The 18906-nt window shown below is 35.8% G+C and overlaps 1 protein-coding gene across 8 annotated transcripts in view; it reads left to right on the plus strand.

Moving 5' to 3' along the window:
* KATNAL1 (katanin catalytic subunit A1 like 1) overlaps window positions 1-18906 on the plus strand; it is a 170482-nt gene that overhangs the window by 116756 nt on the left and 34820 nt on the right. For all 8 annotated transcript variants that reach the window (XM_061170675.1, XM_061170669.1, XM_061170676.1 and 5 more), the window contains one exon: window positions 14705-14873. In XM_061170675.1, coding sequence (XP_061026658.1) covers window positions 14705-14873 — 169 coding nt within the window. The remainder of the gene's footprint in view (window positions 1-14704; window positions 14874-18906) is intronic.

The following is an 18906-nucleotide window of genomic DNA, read 5'->3' on the forward strand; positions in this document are numbered from 1 at the left end:
TTCTTCAATTTCTTTCATTAAAGTCTGGTAGTTTTCATTGTACAGATCTTTCACTTGGTTAAATTTATTCCTAAGTGCTTTATTGTTTTTGATGCCAATGTGAATAGGATAATTTTGTTTCTTTTTCAGATGTTTTATTGTTAATGTATAGAGGCACAACTGATTTTTGTATGTTGATCTTATATCCTGCAACTTTAGTGAATTCATTGATTAGTTTCCAATAGTTTTTCGGTTGAGTCTTTAGGGTTTTCTATATTTAAGATCATACCATTTGCAAATAAAGACAATTTTGCGTATTCCTTTCCAATTTGGATGCCTTTTATTTCTTTGTTTTGCCTAATTACTCTAGCTAGGACTTCCAGTATTATGCTGAATAAAGGTGATGAGAGTGTGGGCATTCTTGTCTTGCTGCTGTTCAAGAAGAGAAGCTTTCAGTTTTTCACTGTTGAGTATAACGTTAGCTGTTGTCGTATATGGCCTTTATCATGCTGAGGTATGTTCCTTCAATTTGTTGAGGGTTCTTATCATGAAAGGATGTCGTATTTTGTCAAATGCTTATCTTCATCTATCGAGATGATCGTATGATTTTTGTCTTTTATTCTATTGATGTGGTGTATCACATTTATTGATTTGTACATGTTGAACCACCCTGGCATCCCAAGGATAAATCCCACTTGGTCATGTTGTATTTGAATTTGGTTTGCTAATATTGAATTTGGTTTGCTAATATTCTGTTGAGAATGTTTGCCTCCGTATTCATTGAGGATATTGATTTATAGTTTTCTATAGACCAATAGAATTTGCTTGAATTTGGTTTGCTGATATTCTGTTGAGAATTTTTGCCTCTGTATTCATTGAGGATATTGGTCTATAGTTTTCTTTTCTCATCGTGTCCTTATCTGGCTTTGGTATCAGAGTAATGCTGGCTTCATAAAATGAGTTTGGAAGTGTTTCCTCTTCCTCAGTTTTTTGGAAGAGTTAAGGAGGATTGGCATTAATTCTTTTTTAAATGTTTGGTAGAATTCGCCAGTGAAGCCATCTGGTCCTGGGAATAACTTTCAGTATAGGAAGTACCTGTTCGTAATTGCTAGAGCACCGTGATGTATTTCAGAAGGCAGTGGCCACAGATAATAACTCTAATATCTAATATCTGTGGCTCAGACTGAATAGAAAGTGTGGCTGGCATTTTCCCATTGATGAACACTTTCCTGAAAACTTCTCCTCATTAGAGAAACACCAGTGCAATTATTTCTTTTTCTTTGGCCTCCTTTAACTGCCCATAGCACAAATCTGACTTATTTTTATACTTGTGTTTTAATTGTTATTCTCAATGAAAGTGAGAGATGAATGGACCAGAATATGTTTCTCCAAACGTCCTTCCTCCATACTAAATTTTTAAAAAAGTTTCCCTTGTGTATAACCATTGTGTGTATTTTTTTTTTTTCTCTGTGGCTCAGAAATCCTTAATAAAAGCAAATCTAAGACTGTATATTGCCTGGGGAAAAAAGATTCCCATTTCCACATATATCATCAACAACAGTGGAAAAACACCCAACAACTCCACAAGGTTCTACTAGTGAAGGAATTCTGTTTAATACCTTGAGTAGTATCATGGGATTAGCAGTTTTAAACTTTAAGAATAAAATCTTTACATAAGCAAATCCACAGATCCTTCACCAAGTAATAACATCATAGTGATACCTATGTAAGGCAGATGTTAATGAAGTAAACTTTACACAGGTTTGTAGCACAGAATGTGTGCATGAGCTGATAGAATAAGCAAATATTAAGATTGTAAGTTTAGGGTTAAAAGTTATGGGAGGTTAAAATTGTGTAATTTTTTCCTTTTATAATTTTGTTTCTTCTACAGGTCGTATAAAAGAAAAGTAATAAAATTTCCACCTAGAGATAGTGAAAAGTGGATATAGTCCTTAGATATTCTTGGTGTAATGGGAAGACAATTGACTGGAGCCCACGAGATCTGAGTTTGAATTCTACTTCTGACACCTCTTTGCTTTATGACCTTGTGCAAGTTATTTAACCTCTAAACATTAGCTTCACTGTCTGTAAAATGGGGGTGTCTACCTCATGGAATTAATTAAGAAAATTTAATGTTTAGGACAGTACCTGGCATGTAATAAGTAAAGTGAATCATCAGCTCTGAAATAAAAGACTACTGCGTTCTTTCAGATAAATACGAAGAGACTAACAGAATTTTAAAAATGACATAGCCTCATTTGTAAAATTCCTTAAGGAATTTTTTTTCCTTCCTGTCCATTCTATATAAATCCTTAGTTTTCTGAAACATTTTGAATAACTCTGGCAGAGAGAATATGGTTTTTTAAATGTCCAAGTCTCATGAAGTGGGCAGTCATTTTTAGGAAAAGCATGATGACTAGTTATCGGTCAATTTATGTTTTACAAGCACTATCTTATTTAAACCTACAGTGATCCTCTGAAGTAGCTACTTGTATTGTGTACCCATATTACTATTGCTGATCTATTGTTATGAATAAATCATATGAAGCTGTCATTTACAGCTGAGGAAATTGAAGCTTACAAAGTTTGTTATTTTCCCAAAGTCATCTGAACAAGAAAGTGGCAGAGCCAGGATTTGAACCCAGATCTCCTCAACTTCAGGAGTCTTATTTATATCCACTCTGCCATGTTACTTTGCTGCACATACTTGGTGGTATCTATGGGTCTATTTTGATATTTATATATCCTAATATATATAGTTCTATTAACCACTTGATTAAATTCTTACTAGAGGTGGTAGGAGAATAAAGAAGCTGAAAATGCTCGATGAAATAAATAATGTAATTTTAAAAATTTCTCTTTGAGAATACCACACTGAAATTGCAGTGTAGGCCAGTCGGAAAGTATAATTTACCTTGTTTTGTACAAAATGTTTCCGGGACGCATCTGTTGGGTTTATTGTTAGCCACTAATTTGGTAGCCCTGCTTGTGGGTCTGTCCTTTTCACCTCATGGACTTTAACACAAAACTTCTCCTCTCTCCCTGTTATGGCACAGTGAGGTAATGTCCATTACCACTGGTGGTTTTCGGTGGTGGTTTGCCACATTGTTCGAAGTTATACCTTATATGTCATGTGTCCTCTGGGTTTAATCATGATCCTGTTTACCAGCAGCTGCTTGGATAAATCAGAACAACCTTTTAAAGTGAATTAGATTTATTGCCTTAAGTATGAGGAAATTGAGCTACAAAAGTAGGATTATAATGGGAGGTTCTGGCAATATGAGAATTAAACTCCAAAGAGATGAAGCCTCCAGATCATTCTTAGTGTCCTAAGTTAAAAGGAGATACCTTAATACAAGATATGTATTAATTAAATTATTTTATAATATTTTCCATGTAAGTTTATTAAGCACATTCTCTTTAATGAGGCCATTTTAAAATGATCTCTCCTGGTGAGACCTGAGGCCATGAAGCTAAGATTTTCTGTATTGGAACAGTATTTGACATAGATTATATTCAATAAAGTATTCTTTATTCAACTTAAAAAGTAAATGTGTTAGGTCTTTTAAAGTTACATCTTTTGGGAGATATGGCAGTAGCAACAGGATACACAAGCCTGAAAATAATCATTTGGCTTATTCCATACAGGTTGAAAAAGAGAACTCTGATAGGCTCTCTAACGTTATTTCATCTGGAACCAAGGGAAATGGCATAGAGTATTTCTGTATACAGATAGATAGGATGATTGATTTTTATCAAATTTGTGCTATTCTGTAGCATTTCAGCAAAGAGGAAATTCTTGTTGACTTGGTATTAAAATTGTTGCTTTATATTTTCTTTGGGTACCCTAATAGATTAAGTAACTGCTCGCATATTAAATCCTAGTTTGCACTGGAAAAAGATCAGTTAAAGCCAAGGTCAAGTACCGATAGATAGTAAACTGCCGTCTCATCCTTACTGGTATCTCACCCAGGCTCTGGGAAATTTTCCTGGGATTGGGAGGTAGGAGAGCAAGCTTTTGTATCAGTTCCACCACTAATTGAGTGGTCCTCCAAGTTAATTTCACTTCTCTGTGCCTCATTTTTCACCTCTGTAAAATGTACATCATGATGAGATTGTTTTGTAAAATTGTTTTCAAGTCTTAGGAAGAAAAGCACTATTATTGCTCTATCCAACGTATATTTTATGAGCATTCATCATATACTCAACTTTATTTTTGGCCCTGTGGAAAGTATAAAGGTAATTTAAAAAAACAGCACAGACCTTGGCCTCAAGAAACCATCAGAAAAATAATCCAGACATTCTGGAAAGCTTAACCTAGGATGCTGGCACCTATTGTATACCAAGTACTATGCTGGGTGCCAGTACTATGGTGGGGATACAGTGGGATGCAGAAACAGACACAGTCCCTGCCTTCCTGAGCTTACAGTCTTGTAAAATGGGTGTGAGAGCCATTACTGAGGTAGAATGGACTGGATTTGGTGATTAATGAGATAAGAGAATGAGAGAATTGGAGCAGGTAATTAAATATCTAGATGAAGCTGTTGAATAGGAATTGGAAATGAGAACCAGAGTTTAAGAGAGATTGGGATTAGTAGCAGTTACTTAGGAATCATCAGCAAGTATGGAATTTTAAGAAAGAAATTTTAAGGTCATTCTTCATATGGTAGAGTAGGTTATTGCTGAGTATGATTGGCAGGTTGAGATTATACTCATTTCTAAACATTCTGGAGTCATATTCTCTTCCAGAATTCTGTTTCTGGAGTGTGGGATGGACTCTATATTTAGACTATGGGAAGAATTAGGTAGCAGTGCTGATTAACCAATAATCATTGACATTTGTTGAGTTTTTAACTGTGAACCAGGTACTATGCTAATAAACTATCTACATGGTTTTTTTCTTAATCTTCACAACCACCCTCTAAAATAGGTACTATTAATATCATCCCTATTTTTTTTTTAGAAGAAATTGAAGCTTAAAGATTCTAAGCAACTTTATCAAATGCTGCATGTAGGTTAAGTAAGATAAGGATTGAGAATTGGATTGGATTTAGCAACATGGAGCTCACTGGTGACCATGATGCGTGGTTTGGGTGGAATGGTGGAGAATAATAGAGTGGGTTCAGAGAATGGGGAGAGAGGAACTGAAAACAATGAACGCGTGCAGTTCTTTCAGCGAGTCTTGTTGAAAAGGGGAGCGTAGAAATTGAGTGGTAGTTGGGGAAGTGGAATCAAAATTTGTTGTTGTTTCAGAGACTTTTGTATGCTGATGAGAATGCTGCAGTAGAAAGGGGAAGATTGATGATGCCTGGGAGAAAGAGGCACTACTGGAGCAATCCCTGAGTAGGCAAGAGGAGGCAGAATCCAGTGTACAGGTGCAGCGGGGGCAGGATAGCTGATTCAGAGTAGCTGGAGGGAAAGCAGTTAGTTAGAAAGGCTGTGGACGCAGAGAAGTGGGCAGATGTGGAGGTGAGCGCTTGTGGAAGTTCTCTCCTGATTATTTCGATGAGGGGAGAAAAGCAAGCAAGATCATCTGAGAGTGACGGCAGGGGTGCAGGTGTTTTCCAGGGTTTAAATTCTCACCTAAAGTGTCCCAAGAGGGGACATCCATTCCATTTGGCTATTTTATTTCTTTTATGTAAGTTTTCTAGGAAGCATTTGTCTTATTTTGTAGAACTCAGTAGTCTTTCATTTGAAATCTTTATTTTGGAATTCTAGGTATTTATTACAATGAGTGCCTAAAAACTTGGTATTTCTATCGTTTTTTTTTTATGTTACAGAAAAGACAACTGAAAGATAGACATTTTAATTCATTAGAGATAAACTAAGGAATGGGAACAAGATAGTGGTAAGTCAGAATGAAGTCATAACACATCAGTTTTGTTTTTCTTGAAAGAAATCTTTGCCTTGCTGCGCTTTACCACTGTTTTCTCCCTTCTTCTTTCCTCTGGCAAACTGCTGTGATGTGTACTCTCCCTGTGTTGCCTTTCACTGCTTCTCTTTCCTTAATGAGTAGAAATCCTGGATCTCTATTCATTGCAGTATGGGACTGACTTCTTGAAGACCGCTTCCTAATTTAAAATGGAATGCCAAATTCTCAAGAGTTAAGGTATTTAACTTTTGTAACAGTTGATAGTATTTACCATCTTTCTTCTTTGGAATGCTCCTCTTCTTTTGGCTTCTGTTACACTGTACTATTCTTTTTTCCTTCCTCTTTTTTTTTTTTTTCTTCCTAACTGTGGCCCCTTCTTCTCTCATCTCCTCCTCTTGTTGTTCCCTAGTGCTGCCCCTCTGCTCGTTCTATATTCACTTCAGCTCCTCATATCCAGCCCCACTCTCTCTGTGCTTTGCAGACGACATCAGTGACAGGAGGATGGTGCCTTCTGGTTTGCATGCGCAGTCTAATTGTCGTTCGTAGATAACTTCTCTTTTCTCTCTCATTGTTTTTATGATTTTATTTTTTGTCTTGGTGTTAAATAGTTTCACTACAGATTATCTGAATATGGATTTATTTTTATTTAACACTACTTAAGACTTGTGTTTCTTTTGTTTCAAATTCTTTTTTATGCTTTTAACCATTTTAAACATTCATTTTTATAGTTCATAACTGATAGTTCTATTATCAGAAGTTATTTGGAGCCTTATCTTTTTGGTTATTTCTGATGGCTCTTGTTTGTGGTAAAGTTGAGAATGTCCCTTCAAGGTTTGAGTCATTCTAATGTGTGGCTTGTTTAGGGGGATGTCACTCCTCAGAGGGTCTGTGTTGGGTTCAGCCAGGTGCCTTCAGGATGTCACCTGCCTGGACCACTTTTAGGTAAATTTCTTCACTTAAGGGAGTATAAAACTAAATCCCAAATCACACGAGTGCAGGCCCTGGTTACTGTTTCTAGGGGAGACTTGTACCTTACTCCACACATACAGAGCATAGGCTCAGATGGACAGACGGACTTGTTTCTTCCGTGTGCGTGTTTAAAGTCTGCCCTTTGAGAGTCCTGGCTTCACTTGCCCGTCTCAGTTCAGCTTTGACATTTGTAGGCCTCAGGCCTTGTCTCAGGCCTCACTTTGTGCTCATTAAATCTCAAGCCCTTAGGTGGCTGAGACCTGGAAACCCTCAAGGACTGCCATGCCGTCAGCTGTATTTTATTTATTTTTTGGCTGTTAGGTATTTCTCTTATCTTCTGGTAAGATCACCTATGTATAAACAGGATATTTGTTACATTTTATCCAGAATTTTTTTTTTAATGTTACAGAAAAGAAAACTGAAAGATAGAAAATTCAATTCATTAGAGAGAAACTGTATCTATATATTTATCATAAGTTCTTGAGGGTCTTATCCTCTAGTTTGTTGTTTTTGAGGACTTTTATTTATAGTTTAGTTGGGAACTCTTCTTCAGCGAGGCTTTAGTTGCAGGATTTATATGTGAATAGAAAGGGATGTCCAATATAATACATAAAATATGTATATATTTTTAGCTAAACTATAAGCTTCTTGAATGCATGGACTATATCATATTTTTTTATAGTCCAGTGTTTTGAAAATCAGTAGAATATTTTCAGAACTTGACTATAAACTAGATAAAGAACTATGAGATATTTAAAGTTCAAATGATAGTATTTTAATATAATCTGTAAAAGTTGTGTAGTCCCTATACTCTGAAAGAATGCCATTGTCCATCTAGTTTTAAGGTCTTTAGAGTTAGACATAAGATAAATTAAATATTTTAAGTTTTTCAAGTTCAGAGGTCTTTAGAGTTAAATGGAAAAGGCAAGGGCCTATCTTTAGAACCAAAGAAGAGCAAGGTAAAATTAAATAATCAACCTGCCTGGGAGTAGTGGCATTCTACCATTAGACGAAATAATTAGTAATGTTATCGTCCCCTTCCCCTACCTTAGAAGTGATAGAATGACTAGCTTAGCAACTTTAAATAAGGATTAATATGTCCCATCAGAGTCTCTGACAAGAATCTCACCCCTGTTCTTGCTGAAATACCTAGTTGTGGGTAACATCAAAATGCTAAGAGGGCAGCCCCTGTGATATTAAATGGGACTGTATAATATTTGGTGTGAGAAGTATGTCTGCAGCTCCAGATCTCATACCAGCTGAAATTTTTGGCTAAATATTACCTTGGTTAACTTGGATAATTGTCTTCTGTAATGGGTAAGCATCTTTCGACTCCAGTGACATTTAGAATTAAGAATAGAAATGTCTAAGAGACTCAAAACTGTAATAGTAGTATTTTTTGTTAAAGGATATGTACATATTTATTTATTATTTTTATGTACTTGTAATTTAAGACAATATGGCTAATGAGGGTGATAAACATGCAATTCCAATTTTAAGTGTATTATGGAATAATTTAGATCTGTGATTTTACATGAAAATTTATGTTAAGTACTTTTGGGGAGCATTTAGGAGAAATTAGGCTTACCTCATTTATAAGTTTAACTTACTAAGTTTATGAAAGTATTTATATGTAAGTTATGCTTTGTTAAGTAAGACAATTGAAGAACTAAGAAGGAAATAAAATATATTACATTTATAAACATATGTTAAAAATTTTAGTGGCATTTAATTAGCCAGATTTGTAAATGGCATCAAGCATTATTCAAAAGCCTCTTAAAAGTGACTTCTGAAATCTGCTACTCTTGTACATAGAAAAAGATTTGTAAGTGAATCTAAAAGCTTTAAGGACTGACTGAATTTTTGCAGTTTTAACTTTAATAAATTGAATATTTAAAAAATCAAAGTAAACCTTTGAAGAGATTTTTTGCACAAAAAGTACCCTTGAGGATATAAAACAACGCGTGTCAGCATGGCTTGTAGTACTCCATGTGTTTCAGTGTGATTGATTTGCTTGTTAGATAGTGAGGGAAGCCTTAACCCAGTATACAAAAAGCCTTTTATATTATGTAGCATAGTATCTTGCATTCATCAAAAGTTCAGATATTTGTTGAAAATTAATATTTTGAACAGACTCTGGAATATATCATACTAAAATATTTGTTTATAATTTTCTGATAGCAAATAACTAAAATTTCTAAAGTTCTTTTTAGAACTAGAACTTATTAAAGGTTAAATTCTATGGAGTCACTTGATTTATGAAGAGGCACCACTGCAATTCAGTAGGGAAAGGTGGGTCTTGTCAGTAAATGCTTCTGGGTTAATTGAATGTCCATGTGGTGAGGAAAATCTTGACCCCTTACCTCACATCGTATAGAAAAACTAATTTGAAATAGATCACCACCTAAAATGTAAAAAGGTAATAAAATAAAACTTCCAGAAGAAGACATGGAAGGGATATTATCATCTTCTTGGGGTAGCAAAGATTTATTAAACTGGACAATAAAGCATTAAAGATAAAAGATCAATAAGTCAGAATTCTAAAGTTATGAACTTCTTTTCATCCAGAGATACACCATTAAGACAAGCCATATACTGGTAGAAAGGCAGTAAAAAAAAAAAAGGCAAGCCATATACTGGTAGAAGATGTTTGCAATGCATATGTATGACAGAGGACTTGTATCCAGAATATATAAAGAACAACGATCAATAAATCAATAAGAAAAAGTCAGGCAACCCAGTTGAAAAAAAAATGGACTAAAGACTGGAACAGATACTATACAAAAGAAGATATTCACATGGCTAATAAGCACCTTGTTGAAAAGGTGTTTAACATCTGTAGCCATTCAAGAAAGGCAAGGTAGAACCACAATGAGACACCATTACACCCCCCCCCCCCCCGCCACAGAATGACTAGGGTGGGACATCTGGCACTCTCGTACATGGCTGATGGGAGTGTAGAATGGCATCACTACTCTGGAAAACCGTTGGCTATATTTACTAAAGCTAATCTTATGTACACTTTATGATGCAGCTGTTCTACTCCTGGGTACAGATCCCAAAGAAATGAATGCTTCTGTTTACCATGAGGATAATTCCCATATTCATAGAGGCTTTAATAATAAACTTCAAACAGAAAACAGCTCAGGTGTCCATTCACAGAATTGATAAGTTGTATATTTATGCAATAGAATAGTCCACAGCAGTGAAGAAAGATAAACGGCTATATTCAGGAACATGGATGAATTTCACAGGTAATGTTGAAAGAGTATGTACTATAGGATTCCATTTTATGAAACTAGAACAGGCAAACCTAATCTATGATAGTAAGGTCAAAATAGTGGTTACCTTTACCAGCTGATATTTACTAACAGGGACCATGAAAAAAACTTCCTGTGGTATTGGGAAATGCTCTTTGTTCTACTGGTGGTTATACAGTACCAAAATTTATTGAGTTGTATACCTAATATATGTACATTTTACTGAATATATGGTATACCTCAATGAAAAATAGATTTAAAAAATTCTGTTAAGTATTAATCATCCCCATTTACAGAGGAAGAATATGAGGCTTGTAGATGTTAAGTGATACGCTCATATAATCAGTAATTGGTGGACCTGGGAGTAGGAAGGCACCCAGGGTTTAGGATTCTAAATCTAATGCTAACTCCAGATCACCATGCTGTTTTTCTGTGAAGGGAGGAATAGTGTTTGCAACGTTTTTATGTCAACAGCCAGTATAGTTCCTGTGCTTATTAGATAAACATATATTTTCTGATTTGAAAAAATAGCAGTCATATATTTGATGAGAGTGGACATTAAAGTTCTTAATCATTAATTTAAAATAAGTCCTCTAATTTCTGTTTAAGCTTTGTTTTCTTGCCTCCTGATTTCTTACCAAATAATTTCTCTTGGACTCAAAGTCTCGTGTGTTGACTCCAAGTCCTTATAGTAAAAATATCAGTATGAACTACTTGGAACTCGTGTTTTTTTTCATTAGCTATGGAGAGGTATGTTTTCCTGTTTAATTCATATAGATTAATGTCATAGCAAAGTAAGATTATTTTTCTTCCTTTTCCAGAAGTTTCAGTAATTTGGTTTATGTTCTTGGGCATATATAGGACCTGTTCCAAATTTCTTATTCTTATACTAGAATTCTAACAATGTATGAACAAACAGATATAACCAAAAAATTTAGAATAATCATGAAACAGAAAGCTAGAAGAAATAGAAAGAGCTGAATAGATGGGAATTTTAAGAAGGTGCCTGTATAGCAATTGGAGAAAATTGTGATAGTACCTTTGACCCTGTTTCTAAATATGGTGTGGAATGAAGGCATCTTCAGAAGACGTCTCTTTCCCTTTGACTTCTGGAATCCTGGATGAGTGGTGCTGTCTCACAGACAGTTCTATTTCTGTTGCACAATCTTTTATGGAGATTTGCCAGGCAGTAATACAGTAGGTTCAACTGAGGATGTGTACTCTGAGCCCACATCACTACCACATGTGTGTTTCTAGAACATGCCAAAAGCTTTGTAGCAACCCTATAATTTCATTTTTTTAGGTGCTCAAATAATTTAATTAGTGGTGTTGTTATATTCATCATATTTAAAGTTTATTAACTACCAAGTAGGTAATATGAATAATAAAATTTATGTAAGGAATAAGGAGTTATAATACAGTAGGATCTATGTACCCACCATGGAGTTTAAGAAAAAGAACATTAGCGTTACCTTGAAGGCCCCCTGTGAGCTCCTCTGCATCCTGTTCCCTTCCCTCCTCTTTCAGAGTTAGTCATACATTTTAATCTCTACACAGTATCTTGTTTTGCTTCGAATCATACTGTATGTGTTCTTTGAACTTACTTTTTCACTCAACATTGTGGTCCTGAGTTTGATCTATTATTATTGCATGTGGCTGTAATTCATGTTCACGTGAATATAGTATCCCATTATGTGAATGTATAATAATTTATGCATCTATTCTGATTCTGGACCTTTGGGTTGTTTCCAGGTGTTTACTATTACAAGCAGTGCTATAAGAACATTTACATATCATATTGATATTTAATATGGTTTAGAAAGAGAGTATTGGCTTTTGGAGGAAGTCAGGCTTATTTGCATATGATAGGGTAAGGCATCTTTCTTCCCATTCCTGCGGGGAAATATCCTCCAGTAGGAGAACTGAGCTCAGTGTAGACATGCTACTCTTTTATCTGCAGATTTCCAGTTATTCTCTATATTTGAAATGCTGTAAGCTAGCAGGGTGTCAGCCTGTGTTTGACCACTGGGGCAGAGGCTGACGATGCTGTGCAACCCTACTAATAAAGTCTCTTTTTAAAAAGAGACCAGTAAAAGAAGCCCTGAGACTTACTTTTTACAACCTGGAAGCTGTCACTGAGTCCTTAAATTGAAGCATGCCATTGGGCAGTGATGCCCTAATGGAGGAAGAAGTACAGAACAGAGTCAAGGATGTCCTTTGGGAAGCTGACAGAGTCTGTTTCGAATGTAATATCAAACTGCAGTGAGACGGAACTGAAGACCTGCAAAGCACAGGCACACTTTCTGTGAGACGTGGGACTTGCCACAAATGCCACATCTGGCCTCTTGAGCAGTTTCATTCAGACCATTTATGAGCCCGTCAGAATATTGAGTGGCAGGACAAGGTCAGCAGCAGCAAACACTTGGAGTGCAGCCTATGTACGAGCGTTGACATAATTCTCACAGCACAGCTTTACTGAACTGGATGTGTGTGCAGGACTCCTCAGTGAGCGCTAAATAGCAAGCTGAGGTGGGAGAGCACAAGCTGAGGAGGCAGAAGAAGTGTTTCAAGGGTCCCTACAATTCACCCCTCCTCAGCGAGCCTACCGGGCAGCCTGGCGCGCAGCTGTAAAGGATGGGCTTGCTGTTTGTGAGCGAAAGCTTCGGGCTGGCTGTGCCTCCAGAAAGCAGGACCACAAACAATGACAGGCTATTTAAATAGCAGGCGCAGCTGCTAACAGAAGGGCAAACTTGACGTGTGTTCTGTGTGGAAGAGATTGTCAGTCGCTTTTTATTGCCTTTGGCCAGGAATCCGATTCAGGAAAGACATTATACATACATACATACATATATTTTATATATATATAAAACAGTAAAGTTCTACTCTACTACTTTACACCTCTTCATCAAAAGAAAACAGAAATTCATTCAAAAAACAATGGTTGCAATGAAATACTAGGAATAGAGCAACATAACATTTTTAGTTTTTTATTCTTTACCAGTCTCATTACATTTTTACCTTATTGACAGAATACTTAAAAGACTAATAATGCGCTAGAACCAAAAACATAATAATACCTTTAAACTTGAGAATGCCTTATAACTATTTCACTATACACGATTTTCAAGTTCCTTTCCTGTGGATTTTTTTCCTCTCAAGATTGCTTATTCATCTTTGTCTCCTCCTAGGGCCTAGCACAGTAGAGGATATATACCTCCTAACAGGTGTGGGTGTTCAGTAAATAACTGTTTAACTGGATTAGACTCCAAGGATTCAGATGTCAGTGTATGGTAACCTAGTAGAAAGACATACACTTTTCACCCGCCTCTCTCATCCTCAGCACTTTCATGTAGCGGTCTAATTCCAGTAGTCTGAAGATGCGGCAATATGTTAACTATTTTTTAATTAGGTTGAGTTTTCAACCTTCCTGGCTTTTCATCCATTTTCCTGTTTTGCTGAGTTCATTGAGTTATACACATGTGAAACCTTTTCTGATACCAGGAAGAGAAACTCCGTGATGAGTTAGATGAATTAAAAGCATGAAGCTGGAAAAGGGATAAGAATAGATTTTGGCACATGGGTGGAAAAGGAACACACATATGGGATGTGAAGGGCTGCAAATACAGGCAGAGCTGTAAAGAGAGTGAAGGTAGGAAAACAGAGGCAGAGACAGTTCAGGGAAGAAGAACTAAGAGCTTAGACACAAAGTGATGGAGTCTCCCCCAACACCCAGAGAGAGGCAAATAAATACTGTTCTGAGAAGCCCCATAATTTCACTATTTGAAGAAGACATGTTTCACATTACATGAGACAAAATATGCCACTTTGTAAGCATAGTTATATTTATGTATTTATCAAAATTCTTTTTTAAAATTGCTGTATAATTGACATATATTACATTAGTTTCAGGTGTACAACATAATGATTCAATATTTGTGTATATTGCGAAATGATCACCACCATAAATAGAATTAACATCCTTTGCCACATATAGTTATCAAAATTCTTGATTCACATTTGGGGGCCTGTATAATTCGAATGATCCTGTGATTTTTGACACCCTCAAAGCATGAGTAATATTTTTACACATAAACTTTGCACATAAATTAAGAAGATTTCATTAAGCCCTGCTGTTTGTAATTTGATGAATGAAATGGTTTTTCCAACATGGAAGCAGAGAAAATCATTTTGGTTGTAAGGGATAAACTAGTAAGCTATGCAAATAAATATATTTTGAATTCTTGTCCTTTCAGCTTTTAATAATTTTTTTTAAAGTTACTTATTTGGCTTAGGACAGTAATGAATAAAGGAATTGATTTTCTGTTACACTATTAAGATTATTAGATGGGAATAGTCTGTATTGCCCTCTATTGGTGAATGTTATTTTTGACAAAATAATTGCTGCTGTATCTGTCATTTATATGTATTTAACGTTTGTATCAACCAGTATACTTTACAGAAAAGCACTTTAAAAACTGACCTAATAGTTGTGGCCATGAATTGGCAAAAGGGGGAAAAATTGACCTTATGGGCTTATTGATTTAATAGTTTTATTGACTAAGGTAGTATTGAAATACTTTTGCCTTTGATTAATTTTAATTTTATGTATTTATTTTTTTGTCAGAGCTCCACCTCAGATAAGGCGTCCCAATCGAGAAGTAAGACCTCTGAGGAAAGAAATGCCAGGAGGAGGAGCCCGGGGACCTGTAGGCCGAGCACATCCTATATCAAAGAGTGAAAAACCCTCTACAAGTAGGGACAAGGATTGTAGAGCAAGAGGGAGAGATGACAAGGCAAGACTACCTCTTTGTAACCCACTCACTTTAAGCCTGTGACGTTTGTTGCTTATTATACTTTTAGTGGGCTTTTCAGAGGACCCTGGTTTTGACATGGAAGAGATTTAAAAAAAAACTTTGAATCAAAAACCTATGCAGTCTTTGCATTTTGAAGGCCATTCTGCAATATCAGTAACCTCAGAGGTGTATATATTTCTTAATACACACACACAGAAATCTTAAGTAAAATGGAGCTTTTTTTCTTTTTTTGAATTTCAAAATTATATTAAATATCATCACAATTCTAATAATTAAAGATAAAAAATGACAAAATTACATAGGAAATCATTTGGAATCTTAAATAGTAGTCCACGTTTACTTAGAGGAGGATGAGGAGGTAGTTTGAATTTTTTTTTTTTCCCACCCCTACCTGCGGCTTTCCCCCCTTGGTGTCCATACGTTTGTTCTCTACATCTGTGTCTCAACTTCTGCCCTGCAAACCGGTTCATCTGTACCATTTTTCTAGGTTCCACATACATGCGTTAATATACGATATTTGTTTTTCTCTTTCTGACTTACTTCACTCTGTATGACAGTCTCTAGATCCATCCACGTCTCAACAAATGACCTAATTTCCTTCCTTTTTATGGCTGAGTAATATTCCATTGTATATATGTACCACAACTTCTTTATCCATTCCTCTGTCGATGGGCATTTAGGTTGCTTCCATGACCTGGCTATTGTAAATAGTGCTGCAATGAACATTGGGGTGCATGTGTCTTTTTGAATTATGGTTTTCTCTGGGTATATGCCCAGTAGTGGGATTGCTGGATCATATGGTAATTCTATTTTTAGTTTTTTAGGGAACCTCCATACTGTTCTCCATAGTGGCTGTATCGATTTACATTCCCACCAACAGTGCAAGAGGGTTCCCTTTTCTCCACACCCTCTCCAGCATTTGCTGGTTGTAGATTTTCTGATGATGCCCATTCTAACTGGTGTGAGGTGATACCTCATTGTAGTTTTGATTTGCATTTCTCTAATAATTAGTGATGTTGAGCAGCTTTTCATGTGCTTCTTGGCCATCTGTATGTCTTCTTTGGAGAAATGTCTATTTAGGTCTTCTGCCCATTTTTGGATTGGGTTGTTTGTTTCTTTAATATTGAGCTGCATGAGCTGTTTATATATTTTGGAGATTAATCCTTTGTTCATTGATTCGTTTGCGAATATTTTCTCCCATTCTGAGGGTTGTCTTTTCGTCTTGTTTATGGTTTCCTTTGCTGTGCAAAAGCTTTTAAGTTTCATTAGGTCCCATTTGTTTATTTTTGTTTTTATTTCCATTACTCTAGGAGGTAGATCAAAAAAGATCTTGCTGTGATTTATGTCAGAGTGTTCTTCCTATGTTTTCCTCTAAGAGTTTTATAGTGTCTGGTCTTACATTTAGGTCTCGAATTCATTTTGAGTTTCTTTTTGTGTATGGTGTTTGGGAGTGTTCTAATTTCATTCTTTTACATGTAGCTGTCCAGTTTTCCCAGCACCACTTATTGAAGAGACTGTCTTTTCCCCATTGTATATCTTTGCCTCCTTTGTCATAGATTAGTTGACCATAGGTGCGTGGGTTTATCTCTGGGCTTTCCATCTTGTTCCATTGATCTATGTTTCTGTTTTTGTGCCAGCACCATATTGTCTTGATTACTGTAGCTTTGTAGTATAGTCTGAAGTCAGGGAGTCTGATTCCTCCAGCTCCATTTTTTCCCCTCAAGACTGCTTTGGCTATTCGGGGGTCTTTTGTGTCTCCATACAAATTTTGAGATGATTTGTTCTAGTTCCATAAAAAATGCCATTGGTAATTTGATAGGGAGTGCATTGAATCTGTAGATTGCTTTGGGTAGTATAGTCATTTTCACAATATTGATTCTTCCAATCCAAGAACATGGTATATCTCTCCATCTGTTGGTATCATCTTTAATTTCTTTCATCAGTGTCTTATAGTTTTCTGGATACAGGTCTTTTGTCTCCCTAGGTAGGTTTATTCCTAGGTATTTTATTCTTTTTGTTGCAATGGTAAATGGGAGTGTTTCCTTAATTTCTCTTTCAGATTTTTCATCATTAGTGTATAGGAATGCAAGAGATTTCTGTGCATTAACTTTGTATCGTGCAACTTTACCAAATTCATTGATTAGCTCTAGTAGTTTTCTGGTGGCATTTTTAGGATTCTCTATGTATAGTATCATGTCATCTGCAAACAGTGACAGTTTTACTTCTTCTTTTCTGATTTGTATTCCTTTTATTTCTTTTTCTTCTCTGATTGCTGTGGCTAGGACTTCCAAAACTATGTTGAATAATAGTGGTGAGAGTGGACATCCTTGTCTCGTTCCTGATCTTAGAGGAAATGCTTTCAGTTTTTCACCATTGAGAATGATGTTTGCTGTGGGTTTGTCATATATGGCCTTTATTATGTTGAGGTAGGTTCCCTCTATGCCCACTTTCTGGAGAGTTTTTATCATAAATTGGTGTTGAATTTTGTCAAAAGCTTTTTCTGCATCTATTGAGGTGATCATATGGTTTTTATTCTTCAATTTATTAATATGGTATATCACATTGATTGATTTGTGTGTATTGAAGAATCCTTGCATCCCTGGGATAAATCCCACTTGATCGTGGTGTATGATCCTTTTAAAGTGTTGTTGGATTCTGTTTGCTGGTATTTTGTTGAGGATTTTTGCATCTGTATTCTTCAGTGATATTGGTCTGTAATTTTCTTTTTTTGTAGTATCTTTGTCTGGTTTTGGTATCAGGGTGATGGTGGCCTCATAGAATGAGTTTGGGAGTGTTCCTTCCTCTGCAATTTTTTGGAAGAGTTTGAGAAGGATGGGTGTTAGCTCTTCTCTAAATGTTTGATGGAATTCACCTGTGAAGCCATCTGGTCCTGGACTTCTGTTTGTTGGAAGATTTTTAATCACAGTTTCAATTTCATTACTTGTGATTGGTCTGTTCATATTTTCTGTTTCTTCCTGGTTCAGTCTTGGAAGGTTATACCTTTCTAAGAATTTGTCCATTTCTTCCAGGTTGTCCATTTTATTGGCATAGAGTTGCTTGTATTAGTCTCTTAGGATGCTTTGTATTTCTGCGTTGTCTGTTGTAACTTCTCCTTTTTCATTTCTAATTTTATTGATTTGAGTCCTCTCCCTCTTTTTCTTGATAAGTCTGGCTAATGGTTTATCAATCTTGTTTATCTTCTCGTAGAACCGGCTTTTAGTTTTATTCATCTTTGCTATTGTTTTCTTTGTTTCTATTTCATTTATTTCTGCTCTGATCTTTATGATTTCTTTCCTTCTGCTAACTTTGGGTTTTGTTTGTTCTTCTTTCTCTAGTTCCTTTAGGTGAAGGTTAGATTGTTTATTTGAGATTTTTCTTGTTTCTTGAGGTAGGCTTGTATGACTATAAACTTCCCTCTTAGAACTGCTTTTGCTGCATCCCATAGGTTTTGGATCGTCATGTGTTCATTGTCATTTGTCTCTAGGTATTTTTTGATTTCCTCTTTGATTTCTTCAGTGATCTCTTGGTTATTTAGTAACATATTGTTTAGCTTCCATGTGTATGTGTTTTTTGCATTTTTTTCCCTGTAATTTATTTCTAATCTCATAGCGTTGTGGTCAGAAAAGATGCTTGATATGATTTCAATTTTCTTAAATTTACTGAGGCTTGATTTGTGGACCAGGATGTGATCTATCCTGGAGAATGTTCCATGCGCACTTGAGAAGAAAGTGTAATCTGCTGTTTTTGGATGGAATGTCCTATAAGTATCAATTAAATCTATCTGGTCTATTGTGTCATTTAAAGCTTCTGTTTCCTTATTTATTTTCATTTTGGATGATCTGTCCATTGGTGTAAGTGAGGTGTTAAAGTCCCCCACTATTATTGTGTTACTGTCGATTTCCTCTTTTATAGCTGTTAGCAGTTGCCTTATGTATTGAGGTGCTCCTACGTTGGGTGCATACATATTTATAATTGTTATATCTTCTTCTTGGAATGATCCCTTGATCATTAG

Source organism: Eubalaena glacialis, chromosome 16, assembly GCF_028564815.1.
Source record: "Eubalaena glacialis isolate mEubGla1 chromosome 16, mEubGla1.1.hap2.+ XY, whole genome shotgun sequence".
Lineage (NCBI taxonomy): Eukaryota > Metazoa > Chordata > Mammalia > Artiodactyla > Balaenidae > Eubalaena > Eubalaena glacialis.